The 18,750-nt window shown below is 40.9% G+C and overlaps 2 protein-coding genes across 2 annotated transcripts; one reads left to right on the top strand and one right to left on the bottom strand.

Annotated features, from left to right (window-relative positions):
* Positions 1 to 59: 59 nt before the first annotated feature.
* Positions 60 to 1,287, top strand: snrpc (small nuclear ribonucleoprotein polypeptide C). Its single transcript, XM_060847360.1, has one exon. The coding sequence runs from the start codon at positions 87 to 89 to the stop codon at positions 570 to 572; it is 486 nt and encodes a 161-aa protein (XP_060703343.1). The 5' UTR covers positions 60 to 86; the 3' UTR covers positions 573 to 1,287.
* A 600-nt stretch (positions 1,288 to 1,887) lies between these two features.
* On the bottom strand, positions 1,888 to 18,560 carry mgst3b (microsomal glutathione S-transferase 3b). The gene is made up of 4 exons (XM_060847314.1): positions 18,288 to 18,560; positions 12,265 to 12,387; positions 11,209 to 11,281; positions 1,888 to 2,897 (listed from the first exon to the last, which is right to left on the bottom strand). The coding sequence occupies exons 1-4, from the start codon at positions 18,441 to 18,443 to the stop codon at positions 2,794 to 2,796; spliced, it is 456 nt and encodes a 151-aa protein (XP_060703297.1). The 5' UTR covers positions 18,444 to 18,560; the 3' UTR covers positions 1,888 to 2,793.
* Positions 18,561 to 18,750: the final 190 nt, after the last annotated feature.

Below are 18,750 nucleotides of genomic sequence, written 5' to 3'. Positions count from 1 at the left end.
GTCAGATGGAGTGACGCAGAGATAGGTATATAAAGGATCGTGGCGGGCCCAGCGCATGCGCACCACCTCGGCGTCCGGCCGACAACATGCCGAAGTATTATTGCGATTACTGCGATACTTACTTAACACACGACTCGCCGTCTGTCCGCAAGACCCACTGCGAGGGCCGCAAGCACAAGGAGAACGTCAAGGACTATTACCAGAAATGGATGGAAGAACAGGCCCAGAGCCTCATCGATAAGACCACCGCCGCTTTCCGCCAAGGGAAGATCCCGCCCACCGCACCGTTTCCGGCGCCGGCCGGTCCTCCTCCCGGCGGGGCCGCTATCCCGCCGCCTCCCGGCAATGTCGGTGTCCCACCGCCGCGGCCTGCCATCCTACCGGGCCCCCCGATGGGAGGGCCGCCCATGATGCCGATGATGGGCCCCGCGCCTCCCGGTATGATGCTAGTAGGCCCCGGGATGAGGCCGCCTATCGGGGGCCCGATGCCCATGATGCCGGGGCCTATGATGGGGCCTCACCGGCCGATGATGGTGCCTTCCAGACCTGGGGTAGTCCGCTCGGGAAGATAAGCAGTGACTTACATTGTGAGGTTTACTCAGTGCAACTTTTCATACTTTTCCCCCCGAAGTAAAGGCCGCTGAAGGACAGCATCGGCGGTTGAAGATCAGATTTGTAAACTTCTTTTGTTTAAGAAACTGCAGCAAGTCGCATGTCAGCCGCCATCTTCCTTGCCAACCACCAACCATGGTTAATGTGAGCGCGTTTCTAAATGACCAATCGTGATTCAAACTGGAATACTCTCTAGAAATCACCATTTACATTTGGAAATGGCTGATACCCGTTTTCGAAAGCGTTTTGGTGATTCTGGCGTCCTCTAGATTTTGCAGGAAACATGGCCCAAGTTGCAATTTTTTTGACTGCTCCCAATCTATTTCACAGTTCAATGGCATTTTGTCTTTCTAAGTCATTTCAGTTCGAGTTCCTCCTCTGCCATTTATACTGTACTTCCTTTTTTCTTTTACCAGTGTAAATTTTCCTAACTTTCTAAAAGATCTCCAAGCACACTGGTTGACTATACAAGAAGCGTGAGCCATTAACATTAGGATAAATTTTATATGGAATATATTGTTTGTTTCTCCTTGACCTTGGGTAATTGAAGAATACCAACTGCAGATCTTTAATTTGAAAATACTTATGTTGAACATGTTGCATTTAATTTGTAATCCTTAATTTAGTGTTTGACATATTACATTTTAAAAATTGTAATAAATGCCATGTGTTGGATGATTTGTCATCTTCATGTCTTTGGGAACTGCAGTTTCTAAGCCAACAGAAATAATTTTCATCTTGTCCAGAAATAACTTGTAATTCACTTCTTCCAGTAGGAGTTATGCATTTCTGCTCTTTCTAAATACCTTCTCAGTGGAATGAAAGTGCCATGTTCTATTTACAATTATAGACTCAGTACAGGTATATTAGGATATCAAATTTAATTTATAAGGGGTTAAGCTTCATTTCCATTCAAACTATGGACAATTACAGCTCCAGTGTAGCTACATCAACAAATAACTTAGAGTATTTGCAATACTTAAAGCTGATCACTATAAAAATTGTCATAATTTGGTTGCACTGTACTGTATGTAGATCAATAGTTTCAATGTTGCCTGCTTAATGTCTGCTTGCAGTATGTGAAAGGTTTTACCATTTGATTGCTCTTCAGTCTGGAATTTGAGTTAGAAACAACAATGGCTTACTGGCCATAAATGCACTGCACTATACAGAAACACTCATTTATGTGACCATTATTGTCCCTAAAGGCACTTACTGGTTTTGCTGACATTTATTTCAAAATATTCTTAAATGTCTTTTAAATTTGTTTTTAATTAGAAATGAGGTGAAACATACAGCTACAGTAAGATTTTATTCCCAAACAAACATTAGTTTAAACATTTCTTAATCATATAGGATCCTGATAAATGGTTACAAGAAGAGTTTTATAGAAAGCTAAGCAAGACAAAATTATACCTTGAGGCATTTCATTATTTAATCTGCAAAAAGTTAAACTAATGGCTTTTAATGATGTTAATAAAGTTAATAACAACTGAAACTGGAAAGGTAAAGAACAATGAAAATTTCTTTTTTAAAAAAACCTCCATTGTTCAGAAGTAACTTTTCAGGTTATGAATATTTAAATTACCCCTGTTCATCAGCTTGATGTGCACTTTGCCATTTTGTTTGTCTTTTGATTTGATTTAATTTCAAGACATCATAATACATTCTGCTGTTGAGGTCGTATTGAAAACTTCAAATATTGAGTACCTTTGGGAGCAGAGAAACCTGAGGTCAGAGTCAAAGTTAAATTTAATTCAAGATTACACAATAAGTTTAAATTGGGAATTACATTCTCTGCTGTAACAGAATTCTTCTTCACTCCAGCTAAGGGTATGTAACAGCCAGTTCAATTATTTGGGATTTCAACTATAAATGCCTAGTTTGTATAAAATACAACTGTTCTACAATTTGCAATGCATCATTTTTGTTAAATGATCAGAAAGTATGAAAACATGTCCCACAAAGTCTAATCACAATGGAATGCTTATGAATGGTTTAAAGAGAACACCCATCGATGGTTAACAATGGTAAAAGGGATTAGTCATTAAACAAAGAGGTGGTGAAGATAATCCTCATTTCAAACTGGCTGAGTATGTAAAGTACTAGAGAACTGCAGCCATGCTGTCAGTCACTGATTTTCTTACGTTCATCACAGTAGTAGCGTTAAAATTACTCTTTTCATCCTGATGAAATAAGGGTTTTAAATGCGACAACTATAGACAGAAAAATAACTCCCAGTAGACCAATGTATCCGTAGGAACCATTCATTCTTCTCTCTGGCACTGCGAAGAAGCGGAGATAACAGCTGAACAAAAGTACACAATCTGATATGGTTTCATTGAGATTGCTAACACTATACAGAAAAAAAAAGGCTTATACAGTCTATAAAGTATGCATTCTGGACCATATGGACATGAGTTTCATTTTAGTGTCAAGATTAGAGTGGTGCTGGAAAAGCACAGCAGGTCAGGCAGCATCTAAGGAGCAGGAAAATCAACGTTTTGGGCAAAATCCCATCGTCAGGAATGAAGGTAGTCATGTTGTCCTGTGAATTTTATAGCACCCCCCTGCCTTCGAATTTGCAGGCCACCTACAGATCAAGGGACAATGGCTGGAGAACCAAAGAGTTCAGTGAAGTCGGTTGACCGTTTAGGGCCTAGAGAGAAAAACAGGCCGAGGGAGAGATGAGAAAGGCAAGTACAGTAGGAGAGAGAGAGAACAGTGATATTTGTATAGATACAAAAATGATGACAAATGCAGAGTCCTAGAAATAACCAGTCAGCCAATGCTTGTGAAGAAATAAAATGGTTAGTAATTTATCTGACATATCTGATAAGGTATTGAATGGTCACTTTCGCTAGATTGGGAAAGGGATTGAATCAACAAATATACCATCTGGAAAGTGGGATTAAATGAGATATAAACGGCTTAAGGCATAAATAATAAAAGACTTAAGACAGATATGCAGAGATAAAAATGTGCAAATAATGTGTTGAAAGACAGGAAATATATGAATGAAAATCTGAGACGAAACAAAGTGGTAGAGTAAAAAACTAAGGCCACAAGTAAAACAGGAAATTAATACAAAATGCAAATCATAGTAGAAATAGTAATTAGTTTTATGTAATTATGAAAAATGTAGGGACTTTGAACATCTTGATTAAAAGAAGACAGAGTGGAAAAGATGTCAAAACAGCAAGGTGTTAAGGAGCATAAGTGATTTCTGAAAGGTGTTCAAGTGTGGAACCTTGCTGACGTCTAATGCTGGGTAAGAGAAGGGTACAAAAGAGACCAGAATCAACAAATGACAAATCTGCTGCAGGGAATGGTAGTGCCAAGTTGTGTGTGACCCGGTGTATCACTGAAACAGGTGAGGAGCAAAAGCACGAAGGGATACATTTAAACATGAGTTGTTCAGAGATTTTTAAGGAGGAACTTCTGTATAATTAATGTTTTTTGAGAAGGTAACAAATGAAAGTAAATGCCTATCTGAAAGCAATGGGGGAAAGTGAGGACTGCAGAAGCTGGAGATCAGAGTCGAAAAGTGTGGCGCTAGGAATGCACAGCAGGTCAAGCAGCCTCCGAAAAGCAGGAGAATCAATGTTTCAGGCATACGCCCTTCATCAGGAATGTGGAGTGGAGGGGAAGGGAACTGAGAGATAAATAGGGTGGGAGTGGGGCTGAGGGGAAAGTGGCTGGGAAAGCGATAGGATGGATACAGGTGGGGAGTGTTAATGATAGTTCAGAGGGAGGGTGGAGTGGATTGGCGGGGGGGGGGGGTAGAAGAAAGATGGACAGGTAGGACAGTTAAAGGTAGGACGGTGCCAGGTTGGATCTGAGGTGAGGGGAAATGAGGAAACTGGTGAAATCCTCTCTGGGCACCTCTTGCAGCGGCAAGAGGTGCAAAACCTGTTCCCCCATCTCCCCCATCACCTGTGTCCAAGACCCCAAAGAATCCTTCCACATCCAGCAGAGGTTTTCCTGCACATCCAAACACCTCACCTACTGTGTCCATTGATTTCAATGGGGTCTCCTGTACACAGGACGCCAACTCGTGAAATGTTTCAGAGAACATCTCTGGGACACACACACTTAACAACCCCACCGCTCTGTGCCCACTTCAACTGCCCCCCACCACCATTCCACCAAGGACATGCAAGTCCTGTGCTTCCTCCATTGCCAAATCCAACCCACCTAACACCTGGAGGAAGAATGCCTCATCTTCCACCTTGGGACCATCCCACAGACAACATCAATGTCAATTTCACCCATTTCCTCATCTCCTCTCCCCCCACTTCATCTCAGATCCAACCCTCCAACTCGGCATCGCCGTCTTGAACTGTCCTACCTGTCCATCTTCCTTCCCACCTATCCGCTCCAACCTCTCCTCTGACCTATACCATCATCTGTATCTACCTATCGCCTTCCCAGCTCCCTTCTCTCCAGTCCCACCTCCATCCTCCTATTTATCTCTCAGCCCCCTTCCCTCCACCACATTACTGATGAAGAGCTTATGCCTGAAATGTCAATTCTCCTGATTCTTGGATGCTGACTGACCTGCTGTGCTTTTCCGGTGCCACACTTTACAACGATGAAAGCAATAGTCAAGGTTCCACCAAAAGGAACTCTTAAAGGGGCAGCCAATAGCTTTGAATAGGGTAAGAATTTGTTAGGAAAGAGGAACAATGATCAGGAGACAACAAGTACGTATCTAAATCTCTAGAATTTGATCAGCTATTTTGTACAAAAATCACAAAACTAATAGGGACAAATATTAATTGAAAATGCTAATAGAATGTTGGCCTTTATCTCAAGATGGCTGGAAATCAAAGGGGTGAAAGTTATATTACATATTTCGCACTTCAGACAACCCTGTTTTGCACTGTGTTTGGACAACGCATCTCAGACAGTGTACGCAGGATTTGTAGGAGCTGTAGTGTAGATTCCATTGAATGATACTGTGACTAAAAATGATTCCATTATGAAGGGACAGTGAATGGAATAAGCTTGCATTCTTATGAATTTTGAAGATAAAGGATTAATCTAATTGAGGCATTTTAAGATGATCAAAGGATTTGTGTGGAGCTGCAGAAAATGGGGGAGATATTAAATGAGTATTTTGCATCAGTATTTACTGTAGAAAAGGATATGGAAGATATAGACTGTAGGGAAATAGATGGTGACATCTCTTAAAATGTCCATATTACAAAGGAGGAAGTGCTGGATGTCTTGAAACGCATAAATGTGGATAAATCCCCAGGACCTGATCAGAGGTACCCTAGAACTCTATGGGAAGCTAGAGAAGTGATTGCTGGGCCTCTTGCTGAGATATTTGTATCATCGATAGTCACAGGTGACGTACCGGAAGACTGGAGGTTGGCTAACGTGGTGCCACTATTTAAGAAGGATGATAAGGACAAGCCAGGGAACTATAGACCAGTGAGCCTGACGTCGGTGGTGGGCACGTTGTTGGAGGGAATCCTGAGGAACAGGGTGTACATGTATTTGGAAAGGCAAGGACTGATTAGAGATAGTCAACATGACTTTGTGCGTGGGAAATCATGTCTCACAAACTTGATTGAGTTTTTTGAGGAAGAAACAAAGAGGATTGATGAGGATAGAGCGGCAGATGTGATCTATATGGACTTCAGTAAGGCGTTCGACAAGGTTCCCATGGGAGATTGATTAGCAAGGTTAGATCTCAGGGAATACAGGGAGAACTAACCATTTGGATACAGAACTGGCTCAAAGCTAGAAGACAGAGGGTGGTCGTAGAGGGCTGTTTTTCAGACTGGAGGCCTGTGACCAGTGGAGTGCCATAAGGATTGATGCTGGGTCCTCTACTTTTTGGCATTTACATAAATGATTTGGATGCGAGCAGAAGAGGTACAGTTAGTAAGTTTGCAGATGACACCAAAGTTGGAGATGTAGTGGACAGTGAAGAGGGTTACCTCAGGAGTTGGGAGGTCATGTTGCGGCTGTACAAGACATTGGTTAGGCCACTGTTGGAATATTGCATGCAATTCTGGTCTCCTTCCTATCAGAAAGATGTTGTGAAACTTGAAAGGGTTCAGAAAAGATTTACAAGGATGTTGCCAGGGTTGGAGGATTTGAAGTATCGGGAGAGGCTGAACAGGCTGGGGCTGTTTTCCCTGGAGCGTCGGAAGTTTACAAAATTATGAGGGGCATGGACAGGGTAAATAGGCAAAGTTTTTTCCCTGGGGTGGGGGAGTCCAGAACTAGAGGGCATAGGTTTAGGGTGAGAGGGAAAAGATTGAAAAGAGACCTACAGGGCAACCTTTTCACACAGAGGGTGGTACGTGTATGGAATGAGCTGCTAGAGGAAGTGGTGGAGGCTGTTACAATTGCAACATTTAAGAGGCATTTGGATGGGTATATGAATAGGAAGGGTTTGGAGGGATATGGGCCAGGTGCTGGCAGGTGGGACTAGATTGAGTTGGGATATCTGGTCGGCATGGACGGGTTGGACCTAATTGTTTGTTTCCATGCTGTACGTTTCTATGACTAATTGATGGGATAATAGAGATATTAGCTCCTCAGGTCTGGACTCCAAAACACAGTGGTATAGGATTAAGATTAGAACTATGTCCTAGAGGAATGATGTCAGAAATATGCTGCGAATTTCACTGTTGTGGTGAGGTCAATTAAATTTCAGAACTAGTATGATTAATACCTTTGTCTAACAAAGCTTTAAAGGTTATAGAACCAAGGCAAGTAGATAGAGCTAAGGTATAAAATTGAATAAGATAAGGTTGAATTCAGCTACGGAATAGACTTATGGCAGAAACACCTACTCCTTTTGATTAGATTAGATTAGATTTTATTCCCTACAATATGGAAACAGACAATTTTGAATTTGAAGTGGTAATCCACTGGGAGGAATTTTCTGAGACCGAGGGCTTGAATCAACATCATTTCTTGGGCCTATCAAACTCTTCCCCATCCCCAGCAAAATTCCAGAGTAGCCAGTTGAGAGGCCGCCTTCTGGAATGTTTTTCGGTTAAGGTTGGTGAACCGGTTCCAGGGATGACAGGCCTAAGTGGAGTGCTTACAGCCCTGAAAGATGGCACTCTTACTGCCAGAGGTGGGCACAGACAGTAAGAGAGAGAAGATTAGGCCACCTCCATCATGACGCACCGTTTGAAAAGGTTTGATTTCAATTAACGGAAATCTGATTGCAGAGCTAGGGTTTCCCCACGACAGACTGGATGGGAGTGGTATCCCCACGACAGACTGGATGGGAGTGGTAGCAGCTGTGCCTCACTGATAGTATTGACTATGGCAGGAGATTAATACATGAGGCCCTGTGGACTAACTGCTAGCAAGTTGCCATGCTTGACCCACATTAGGCAACCCATGTACTACTGGGAAGATCCTGGTGGCACTCCCAAACAGCTCAGAAGTGGGCAGTTAATTATGGAATATTGACCACTCACTACGCATCTCAGAAATACCTCCCTGTCCTGACTCAAAACCTACCCAAAACACCTGGTAGATTCCACCCACTGGTTTGATTTGATTTATTATTGTTCTGTGCTGAGAAACAGTGCAAAGTATTGTTCTGTGTACTGTCCAGGCAAAACATACCTTACGAAAGTACATCATTGAGAGCCAGTGCAGATGAGAGAGAACAGTGATCTTTGGGGAGCAGTTCAGGATGCCAGTACTCTGTCCATAATCAGAGTTTTGGAAATTTTACAGAGAAAAGGTCACTGAGAAAAGCATTCTAATAGTTAACGTTGGCGGTGACAAAGTCAGAAATGAGAGTTGAAGCTTCAGATGGATTGAATGGAGGTAAGTGCAGTTACAGAAATGGAAGTAATGTTCTTCTCTGTCATTAAAGGCTTTCATTGGCTGTTAGCTAATCTGTGGCTGTTCGTCAGCATTTGTCAGTTTTCTAAAGCTAGCATCAAGAGTGCTGAGGAAATAAAATAGACACATTTCAAATGGGTAGTATGATGGGAGACCTAGAAAAGGGTGCTTGAGAACAAGGGTCAAACTATCCCCCACCCTGTGGGCTCTTCCAGACATTGTTCAATGACTACAGTTTTTGTTCTCTAATTTGTTTATTAAATGAGATGTAATCATGTGGTAACAATCGTGGAATTAGAAAACTTCAATATCTTCAATTATCATCACTCAAACATTAAACTACAGAACACAAGAAACTGTTTTACCTTCTATATATGACAATAATGGCATAAGATAACAGGAAAAAGCTAGCAACAAAAGCTTTTTAAAAAATCAAAACAGTTAACGTACCCCATAAAAAAGCACTTTTAATTTGTAAACAAGTCATTATCTCAATGTCTTCATGTTTCCACAGTTGCCAGTTAGCCAAATATTGTTTTGTTGACAGGTTTAAAGCTCTGTTCCCTTTGATAGTCACAGTGCCATTTGTAGCTACCTACTTTTCACACCTCCCCTTGAAGGCATTCACATTTCTTCCCGCTTCCTCTTTGCAGCCATTTGCTTCTCTCCAGCCTTGCATTTTTTCTGTGGTCTCACCAAAACTTGGATCACCACAACTTACCCTTTCATTGTTGCTCCAATGCAAGTGATCACATCCGTAGCAAGTAAGTAGTCTGCAACTGGATGTGCAGTTCTTTCCAAAATTTCTCAATTTTACATAAGAAGGGTGATTTTTCTCTAATTGGTCGCACACTGAGTTTTGGGTATTTTCAGCATTGCTTGCAAAACCATAGATTCTGGGGTGTCAAGATGTTGATGAGACCAGAGACCTGGATCAGGAGATTTGCTTGTGAGGCCAAAGAACTGGAGGTGGAAGGGCTTGATAATTATCAATGCAGTGAAAGAATTGCCCAACCTCCAACTATGCTCCTTGCAAAATTTCACTTGTCAAAACTTCCCTTATGATTTACCTTTCAACCCCACTGATGCTCTGCATGTTGCCCCACTCCACATTGCTCCCATCACACAAACATACACACCCCTTCCCTACCATTTCCACTCAGATCCTCTTTCCATACCCCTTCCTAAACACATTCAACATATCCTCAAGTCAACCTCTCTCCTTTACCAATTCAGCAACCTCATTTCCCATCTGTTATGCCTCGTTCAAAAGTCTTCTCACCAATCTGATGCCCCATCACCAAGTCAGTAGCCCCTCTGCACTATATCCTCCACACATCCCCAGCACTGCTGCTAGCCCTTCTTGAGTTGCAGGCCTGCTGGGTCCTACTGCTGCCCATGCATAGATCCCTGCACATTTAGCAACATTTTAACGCCCTTTCAGTTTCAAAGGCATGGTACAAGCCAGTCAATCCTCCTTGTGACTGAGTGAGCAGCATAAAGTGCAGCATATCCACCACCCCACCACCCACATATACAGCCAATAAAAATATTTGGACAGCAGCAAAAGGAAACTGCCCATAAGCTTTCCCAGTTGTTGCCGAGAAATATGGGACAAATGAAATCCCGGAAAGCAAACGCATAGGACTTGGGCAAGGCAAAAGCATAAAACTGCAGGCCACCTGGTTAGAATATTTGTATCAGTATGTAATGAGGCACTTAACCACAAGAATTCTACATAAGCTAAAAGGACGCTATGTGTTTTGATTGAGAGAAACAACTCCTGCTTTTCTGTTATTGAACTTGTTATTTTGTATTCTGGGTTGTCTAATTTGGTATTGCCTGCCTCCACTACAAAAAATAGGGTCAGAAATGTAATATTTTGTGACTGCATTGGAAAGGTTACCCTTCAGAAGAGAGATTAAACTCAGGTACAGTTTGCACGTTTTGGTGAAATAAGATCAATTCGCTGCTCATCTAATTTCTGTTGTGAAAATACTAGATGCACTTACACTGAACCATACAATTATTTATCACCAATGGAGGAAATCGATACTTTTCTGAAGGACACTCGAGTTATTATTATCTATAGAATCCATCTACCAGGCCTGCTGTCAAGGAAAGGCTGCCAGCATTCTCAAAGAGCCATCCCACCCTGGTAAAGTTTTTCCACAACCTTTATCATCAGGGAGAAGGTACAGAAGCCTAAACACATGCACCAGCCAGTTTCGAAACAGTTTCTACCCTACTATTGTTGGAATACTGAATGGACTCACATTCACCTGTACCTGTGTTTTTGTTTTTACCACTATTTACCTATTATGCTACTTAACTATGTGATCTACCTGTATTGCTTGCAAGACAACACTTTTCACTGTGCCTTGGTACACGTGACAATAAATTCAATTCAATTCAATATAATTCAAAGTACTGCAGAAAGGGTTGAAGCAACAGATTCAATAATAGAATTCAAAAGATAATTGATTTAAGTACATGAAAAGAATCTATGACAGGGTTCTGTGGAAAGAGAAAGTGAGTGCAGTAAATTGAATAGCTCAATAAAAAGTTAGCACAACGGACCAAATAGGCTCCTTCTGTGCTGTATCATTCTGTGAGGAGATATATCATCCTCAAAGTGAAACCTTCTCTCCCACTAATCCTTTGGTATACATGAAACTTTAAAATAACATTGTTAAATACAATGAGATGTATTTGTTTTCTTCTATAAATAAAGAATAAAAAGGGAATTTGAATACACACCTCCTGAGTAATATCCCCATGCATATGTAAATCGACTGGTTACCCAGATGATGCCAAGCAAAGAAGCAGTGATCTGAAATATTGAATAACTAGATTGTCACTATTCATTTAATGTAATATGAATTAATATTAAGAAACTGCAATGAAGTATATCTTTACAAAATACAAATACCATATGAAAACACTTCGCAAATGAGGCTTGTCAAAAATTAATATAATCTCTCTGGTTGTTCTAAATGTCAGTGCACTTCAAAGCATGTAAATACTTTGAGATGATTTTTAAGGTGTATCCCAGTGTTATACAAATGGTAGAATGCAGGAGAAACCTCTTTACCTCAAGATTTATAATAATGTTTAAATACAGTAACATAGTTTTTTATTAGTCAATGCACATGCTGACTTGCCCATGGTCTAGAGTACAGAAAGCATTAATATTTGTTGTTTCCAAGGGGGAAAGAATCACTAGTGTACCAACATTTCCCACAGTGAAACTGAGGCATGCTAATTTGAGTGGCAGTGAACATAAGGAAAATATTTTTAGTCAGCTGAAGTGAGATAACTCAGGTAATAGTTAGTTCGAGGATTTCTTTTTGCATTACTGCATTTAGAAATAAAGATAAATTATATATTTCAAGAAAAATATTTGTGGAAACACCAGGATAATACTTAGAAACTTATGAATTTTAGTCCTTTGGATAAAAATTAAAGAGTTCTCACACTGGCAATAATACAAGACTAGTGGCCTTACCGGCTAAAAGGTGGCATTAAAAAAGCACAGAATTTTGACTGAAAACAACAAATGTTGGAGATCACAGTGGTTCAGAAGGCATCCGTGGAAAGACAGCAAGCTAACATTTCGAGTCTAGATAACTCTTCATCAGGGCTGAAGTGAAGTATGAGGATACAAATACAGCATTTACTTGCTCTCTCGCCATGGATACTGTCTGACCTGCTGTGATCTCCAGCATTTGTTGTTTTCAAATTATATTCCAGCATCTGCAGTAATTTGTTCCTCACACAGAATATATCTTTGGATTACCATTTCCTCATCCTTACCGGATAGACAACTCCAGCTATCAGTTGGAAGATCAGCCACTGAGGATATATCTCCACCGTACTTTGATGTGCTCGTTGGATGCAGTTGAATAGTGGATCCTTATCACTGTACATGTTTGGATACTGGAAGGAACTATTATGCATTATTACCAAGCTAATGTATGAGTGCATGACTAAATTCCAGAACTCTTATGCAAGTTTCAGCTTTTAAAATGTCCATTGTTAAAAACAGTGAGTAAGAAATTAATCTAAATAAATCAGACATAAGGGGCAACTGTTTCACACAGAGGGTGGTACGTGTATGGAATGAGCTGCCAGAGATAGTAGTGGAGGCTGGTACAATTGCAACATTTAAGAGGCATTTGGATGGGTATATGAATAGGAAGGGTTTGAAGGGATATGGGCCAGGTGCTGGCAAGTGGACGAGATTGAGTTGGGATATCTGGTCGGCACGGATGAGTTGGACCGAAAGGTCTGTTTCCATGCTGTACATCTCTATGACTCTATAATCTGAGTAAACAGAACAAAGCTTTCCAGAAATGCTTCAAATTACTTGGGCAGTTCATAAACTAGTGCATTTTAATGCATTGTAATGGTGAAATTAAGAATTCGAAAAATGTCTTCCAATTAAAATCTTTTCCTTCAAACCTAAAATTAGCAATTCTTGTTGAAGTCCACATAGAGGAAGTATAAATCAAAGTGATCAAATTTATTGAATGACTCCAAAATGAAGAAATTTACAACAATTCACTCTTCATAGAATTTTCTTTGAACATGAATCCTAATCAATGTAAATTAAAATTGAATTAATGGGCATGTGATGCTTCAACTAAAATGGTCAATTTTAAATAATCAAACAAAGATACTTAACAAAAACATCCCAGTTCATGTTTTGGTTACTTGTCGAAAACAGCCAACTCTTGAGGGTGTCTAAGCTATTCATATTGCTTCCCAGATTTTAGTTATTCACACAGTACATCCACAAACTCCATTTTCTTTTGTGCCAACAGAGAAACTGATGCTCTTCCTCACACAAGAATTCTCAGTTCCCCTTTCTGTCTCCATCTGCTTACTGTTTGTGTCTGCATCTGACCCTTCACCCTCACCCACCAACAGCTGCACTGCTTTTAGCTCCCCTTTGTAGTAGCAGCTCTCTGCCAGCCACATGCCTTCTTTTGTAACTTTCTTCCTGTTAGGGACTGTTTCCAAGTTAAGGGTAAATATGTCATTTGGGTCAGTATTCCTTGATATCCATAAAATTTACTACTGATTGCCTTACAGTTGATGCAAACTCTTAAAAGTCCATTTCAAATATCCTTAAAAACAATTACAGATTTCTTGGGCACGTTTTTATAAGATTACAAATTTTCCTTCCAGTACTGTTTCTGGATGAAAGTTTAGCTCACTGTGAAAATTGCAGTAACTCTGTTCTAACCCACTGTACACCAACTACAACTGGAAGAGCAGTTCAGTTGGTAGAAATACAAATAATACCCGCTTAATTGCATAACTTGAGTTTCAATACCAAATTCTACTAAAGTAGAACATTTCTATGACTGATTCTTAGACAGCCTAACATGGAAAATTCCTGAACATGTGGTCTTTTATAAACAATGAATACCTTGGGGTATGAAGGGAATCTAATCATACAAACTTATTTTATTCTTTCACAGGATGTGGAGGTCACGAATTAGACCTCCAATTATTACCTATCCTTTTTTGCCCTCGAGAAGGTGGCGGTTAGCCTCCTTCTTGAATTGTTGCAGTCTATGTGGCATAGATATATCCACAGATGAGATGACAAGTTGTTGGAGCTACAGTGCAGAACTACATGCCAACTAACTAGAAGCAGCATACAACTGATAGAGAGAAGCCATCCCACATGGATCAGAACAAATCTCTGCATGCCTGCCTCTTGCAGACATGAATGATAACAAGCACTTAACAACTGACAGGAGAAGAGGTCTTTGTGAGCTTTTTCCATTCTCAATGCCAGCAGGGACCAAAACATGAACGCAAAACACAAGGTTGAAGCAATTGGAACCATCTTCAGCCAGAAACGCTGCATAATCCATTTCAGCCTCTTTCTAAGATTCCTAGAATCAAAGAAACCAATCTTAAAACAGTTTGATTAATTCCACATCACATCGAGAAATGGCTGAATGCTTTAATTACAACAAAGGCTATGGTCCAACCAATATACCAGCTGCAGTATTGAACATGTGTGCTTCAAAACTAGATGTGGTTCTAGCAAAGCCATTTCAAATACAACTACAACATAAACATCTACCTGACAATGCAAAAAATAAAATCCAACTATGTCTTACCCACAAAAAGCAGAAAATACTCTATTTATTAATTCATCAGATTAGTCTCATACATTGGAAATTGATGGGAGGTGTCATTGATAGTGCTTAAAGCAACGCTGTCGTCAATTTAATTTGCTCACCAATGTCAGGACCATTTGCTTCAAGGCCTCTCCATAGCCTAGCTCCAACCATTGATAAAACAACTGAATTATGCTGAGATGAGTGTGATTTCACTTGGCACAAAGATATGATGTAGTGTGACATCAGGAGTCTGCTCAAAAACAACGTCAATGAGAATCATGTGGAAAATTTTTCACGGGCTGAAATCATACCTAACACAACTTTTGGGGCTAATCAACAGCGTCAGGATAGTACTGCAGAGTTTCACATGATAGTATTCTAAACTCAACCATCTTCAGCAGCCTCACAAATTATCTTTCTGTCCGCTATAAGGTTGAAAATGAAGATGTTCACTAATTATTACAGTGTTCCATTCTATTTTCAACTCCTCAGGAAATGAAGACATTGAGGTTTTGGGCTGTTAAGTAACAAGTGACACTTTTGTTTTATATTGCTTCCTGGGATGTAATTTTCCATACATTACTGCCCTTAGGAAAATGGTAGTGAACTGCCTTCTTGAATCACTACAATCCATGTGCTGTACATCTTCAATGCTGTTAGGAAGAGCTCCAGGCTTTTTGGTCCAGTGGAAGTGAAGAAAAAGCAACATGGTTCCAAGTTAAGGTGGTGTATGCCTTGGAGGGGAATTGTAATGACAGGTAATGACCATCTCCATCAAGACAGAGTTTAACTAGCTAACATTACAGAGATCTTAATAAATTGGGTCAATACCCTGAGGAGTGGCAGATGGACTTTAATTTGGATAAATGTGAGGTATTGCATTTTGGTAATACAAACAAGGACAGGACTTGTACAATTAATAGTAGGGCCCTGGGTAGCGTTGAGAACAGAACGATATACTTAGATCTTTGAGTATAGGAGTTGAGACATCATGTTGAGGTTGTATGGGACATTGGTGAGGCCTCTTCTGGAATACTGTGTGCAGTTCTGGTCGCCCTACTATAGGATGGATATTATTAAACTGTAGAGGGTTCAGAAAAGATTTGCGAGGATGTTGCCAGGAATTGAGGGTTTGAGACATAAAAATCCACTGGAAAGACTGGGACTTTTTCCACTGGAGGTTGAGGGTCACCTTATTGAGGTTTATAAAATCATGAGGGGCATAGATAAGGTGAATGACAAGGGTCTTTTCCCTGGGATTGAGGAGTTCAAAACTAGGGAGCATAGTTATAAGGAGTGAGATTTAAAAGGGACATAAGGGGTGACTTTTTAATGCAGAGAATGGTTTGTGTGTGGAATAAGCTGCCAGAAAAAAGTGGTGGATGTAGGTACAGTTACACCATTTAAAAGACATTTGGATAAGTTCATGACTAGGAAAGGTTTGGAGGGATATGTGCCAAGCGCAGGCAGGTAGGACGTTTAGTTTAGGAACACTGTCAGTGTGGATTTCCCTTGATATTAATGGGACATCATAATAGAATCTCTCATCATCAAGACATATAAATCTTGTGTCAACAAGAACAAATATAAAGCTGAATTTTCTGTGACAAGTGACACGTTTGCTTACTTGCCAAAGCTCTTCTATCATCAACAAGGCACAAATGGCTGATAATGGGATACTTCTTCATCAGAATATTTGTGACAAACAGGGAATATTTTGTTTTTCATTTAAAGTTTTCTGTTCACCTAATTTCACCCATTTTTTGTTGTTTATAGCTAGTCAGCTGTAATTTAATCCACTCCTACAGACCTTTCACCTGAACAGTGGTTATGTTCCAATGAAACATCAGTATTTTTTCCATGAATTATTCGGAAATTATCAGCCACATATTTTGTAGAAAATAGATTTATAATTTTTTTTCTATTAAGATTTTCTAAGGCTGTAAGTAACTGAAGGGACACCTGTGGTGTAGAGGATTATGAGAAAACGAGGACTGCAGATGCTGGAGATCAGAGTCAAAAGGTGTGGTGCTGGAAAAGCATAGCAGGTTAGACAGCATCTGAGGAGCAAGGGATTTGACTGTTTCGGGCATAAGCCCTTTATGAGCAATTACGACAATTCTAGAAGAAGCAAACAAAGAAAAGCCTTTTCCAATAGCAGATGACACGAGGACTATCGGTCATAGAGATATTCAGCACGGAAACTGATGCTTCAATCTAACTCGTCCATGCTGACCAGATAGCCTATATAAATTTGCCAGCATCTGGCCTATATCCCTCTAAACCCTTCCTATTCATATACCCATCCAGATGCCTTTTAAATGTTCTAAATGTGCCAGCTTCCACCACTTCCTTGAGCTACTCAGTCCACATACGCACCACCCTCTTCGTGAAAAAGTTGCCTCTTAGGTTCCTTTTATATCTTTCTCTTCTCACCTTTACCTTATGTTTTGGACTCCCCCACCCCAGGTACTTACCCTATTCATGCCCCTCATGATTTTGTAAACCTCTATAACGACACCCCTCAGCCTCTGACCCTCCAGGGAAAATAGCCTCAGCCTATTCAGCCTCTCCCTGTAGCTCAAAGCATCCAAGCCTGGCAACATTCTCATAAATCTTTTCTGAACCCTTTCAAGTTTCACAACATCCTTCCTACAGTAGGGTGTTCAGAATTGCAAACAATACTCCAAAAGTGGCATAACCAATGTCCTGTACAGCTGCAGCATGACTTCCCAGCTCCCATCATCAACAAACTGACCAATAAAGGCAAGCGCTGTTGCTGGGGCGGTATGGTGGCTCAGTGGTTAGTACTGTTGCCTCATAGTGCCAGAGATCTGCGTTCAATTCCCACTTCAGGCAATTGTCTTTGTGGAGTTTGCACATTCTCCCCATATCTGTATGTTTCCTCCCACACTCCAAAAATGTGCAGGTTAGGTGAATTGGTTAAATTGCCTGTAATGTTAGGTGAAGGGGGAATGGGCTCCTCTTTGGAGGGTTGGTGTGGACTTGTTGGGCCAAAGGGCCTGTTTCCACACTGTAAGTAATCAAATACCTTCTTCACTATCTTATCTACCTGTGACTCCACTTTCAAGGAACTATGAATCTAGCAGATTTGTGGTTTTGACAAAAGATGTAAGGAGAACATATGGAAGAACCATTTTATTCAGTGTGATAATGACCTCGAAACTGCTGCATGAAGGTTGGGTTGATCAATCAGTGATTTCAAATCAAATTTAGATGAACAGTTTTAGGAAATACAGGTAGGAATACAGCAAAAAAAAGACTGAATGGAGTGTCCTATTGAGAGAGCTGGATAGGATCATTGCCTCCTTATGTTATATAATCACACAATGACTGAATCAACATTTGTGTCCTATTATTGGAAGTTCAGTCAGAGGCCATGGAGCAAAAACCAAAAAGTCACCTTTCAAACTGGAGGCTATTAGAAAATCCTAGGTTCTTTAAATTGCAAACCTTCCAAAATAACCATAGCTGAAAAAATTCATTTTTAAAGAAAAAAATTGCAAAGACCTGAACAAAAGATGAATTAAAAATAAAGAGACAGCGCATGACAATGGGCAGGAATGTGGACACTTTACATTGGTTAGAGCCTAGTTGTAACATTCAGGGTGTGGTGAGAGTAAAGCTGGCGAGTGAGGCCTGTGCTGATGGTACAGTGTCTTTCTCCTTTACCTTGACATTGTATTTCTTCCTGGCAAGGCCCACTTTCAATCCCAGGTAGGCCAACATGACCCAGCTATAGATAAACACCAGGATCACATAGCCGAAATGCGGGTGTATAAATTGGTTCGAGTGGGCCTGAATATTCTGCGTGGGAACGTATTGCATTAGAGACGGTAGGGTCCACAACGACTGGCGGAGGGGTTCCCTGGAGACTCGAACCAACGGCGTCGGAAAACCGAGCCCCCTCGGCGTCGGGCAGCCGTCAGCGACACCTCTCGCTCCTCCAGAGGCACTGCAGCTCCTGGAGGACCGATCCTGCACATGCGCTTTACGAGGTGTCCAGGCTGAGGGAGGGGAGCGGCACCTGGCAAGGACAGGGACAGCTCTTTATAAGAGATACCCTTAGTTTGTTTGGATAGGGTCAAACTCAAGGGACACCACTGCGAGTCCACTCAAACCTGAGCAGCTTCAC

This window comes from Hemiscyllium ocellatum, chromosome 30 (assembly GCF_020745735.1).
Source record: "Hemiscyllium ocellatum isolate sHemOce1 chromosome 30, sHemOce1.pat.X.cur, whole genome shotgun sequence".
In the NCBI taxonomy this organism is placed as follows: Eukaryota; Metazoa; Chordata; class Chondrichthyes; order Orectolobiformes; family Hemiscylliidae; genus Hemiscyllium; species Hemiscyllium ocellatum.
This window is presented reverse-complemented; position numbering and strand designations above follow the sequence as displayed.

Coding starts and splice junctions, on each gene's coding strand:
- snrpc (XM_060847360.1), top strand. CDS start 87: ATGCCGAAGTATTATTGCGATTACTGCGATACTTACTTAACACACGAC.
- mgst3b (XM_060847314.1), bottom strand. CDS start 18,443: ATGCAATACGTTCCCACGCAGAATATTCAGGCCCACTCGAACCAATTT. Junction 11,282..12,264: donor TAGCTGGAGTTGTCTATCCG/GTAAGGATGAGG, acceptor TCAATATTTCAG/ATCACTGCTTCTTTGCTTGG. Junction 2,898..11,208: donor ATGGGGATATTACTCAGGAG/GTGTGTATTCAA, acceptor GCTTCTTCGCAG/TGCCAGAGAGAAGAATGAAT.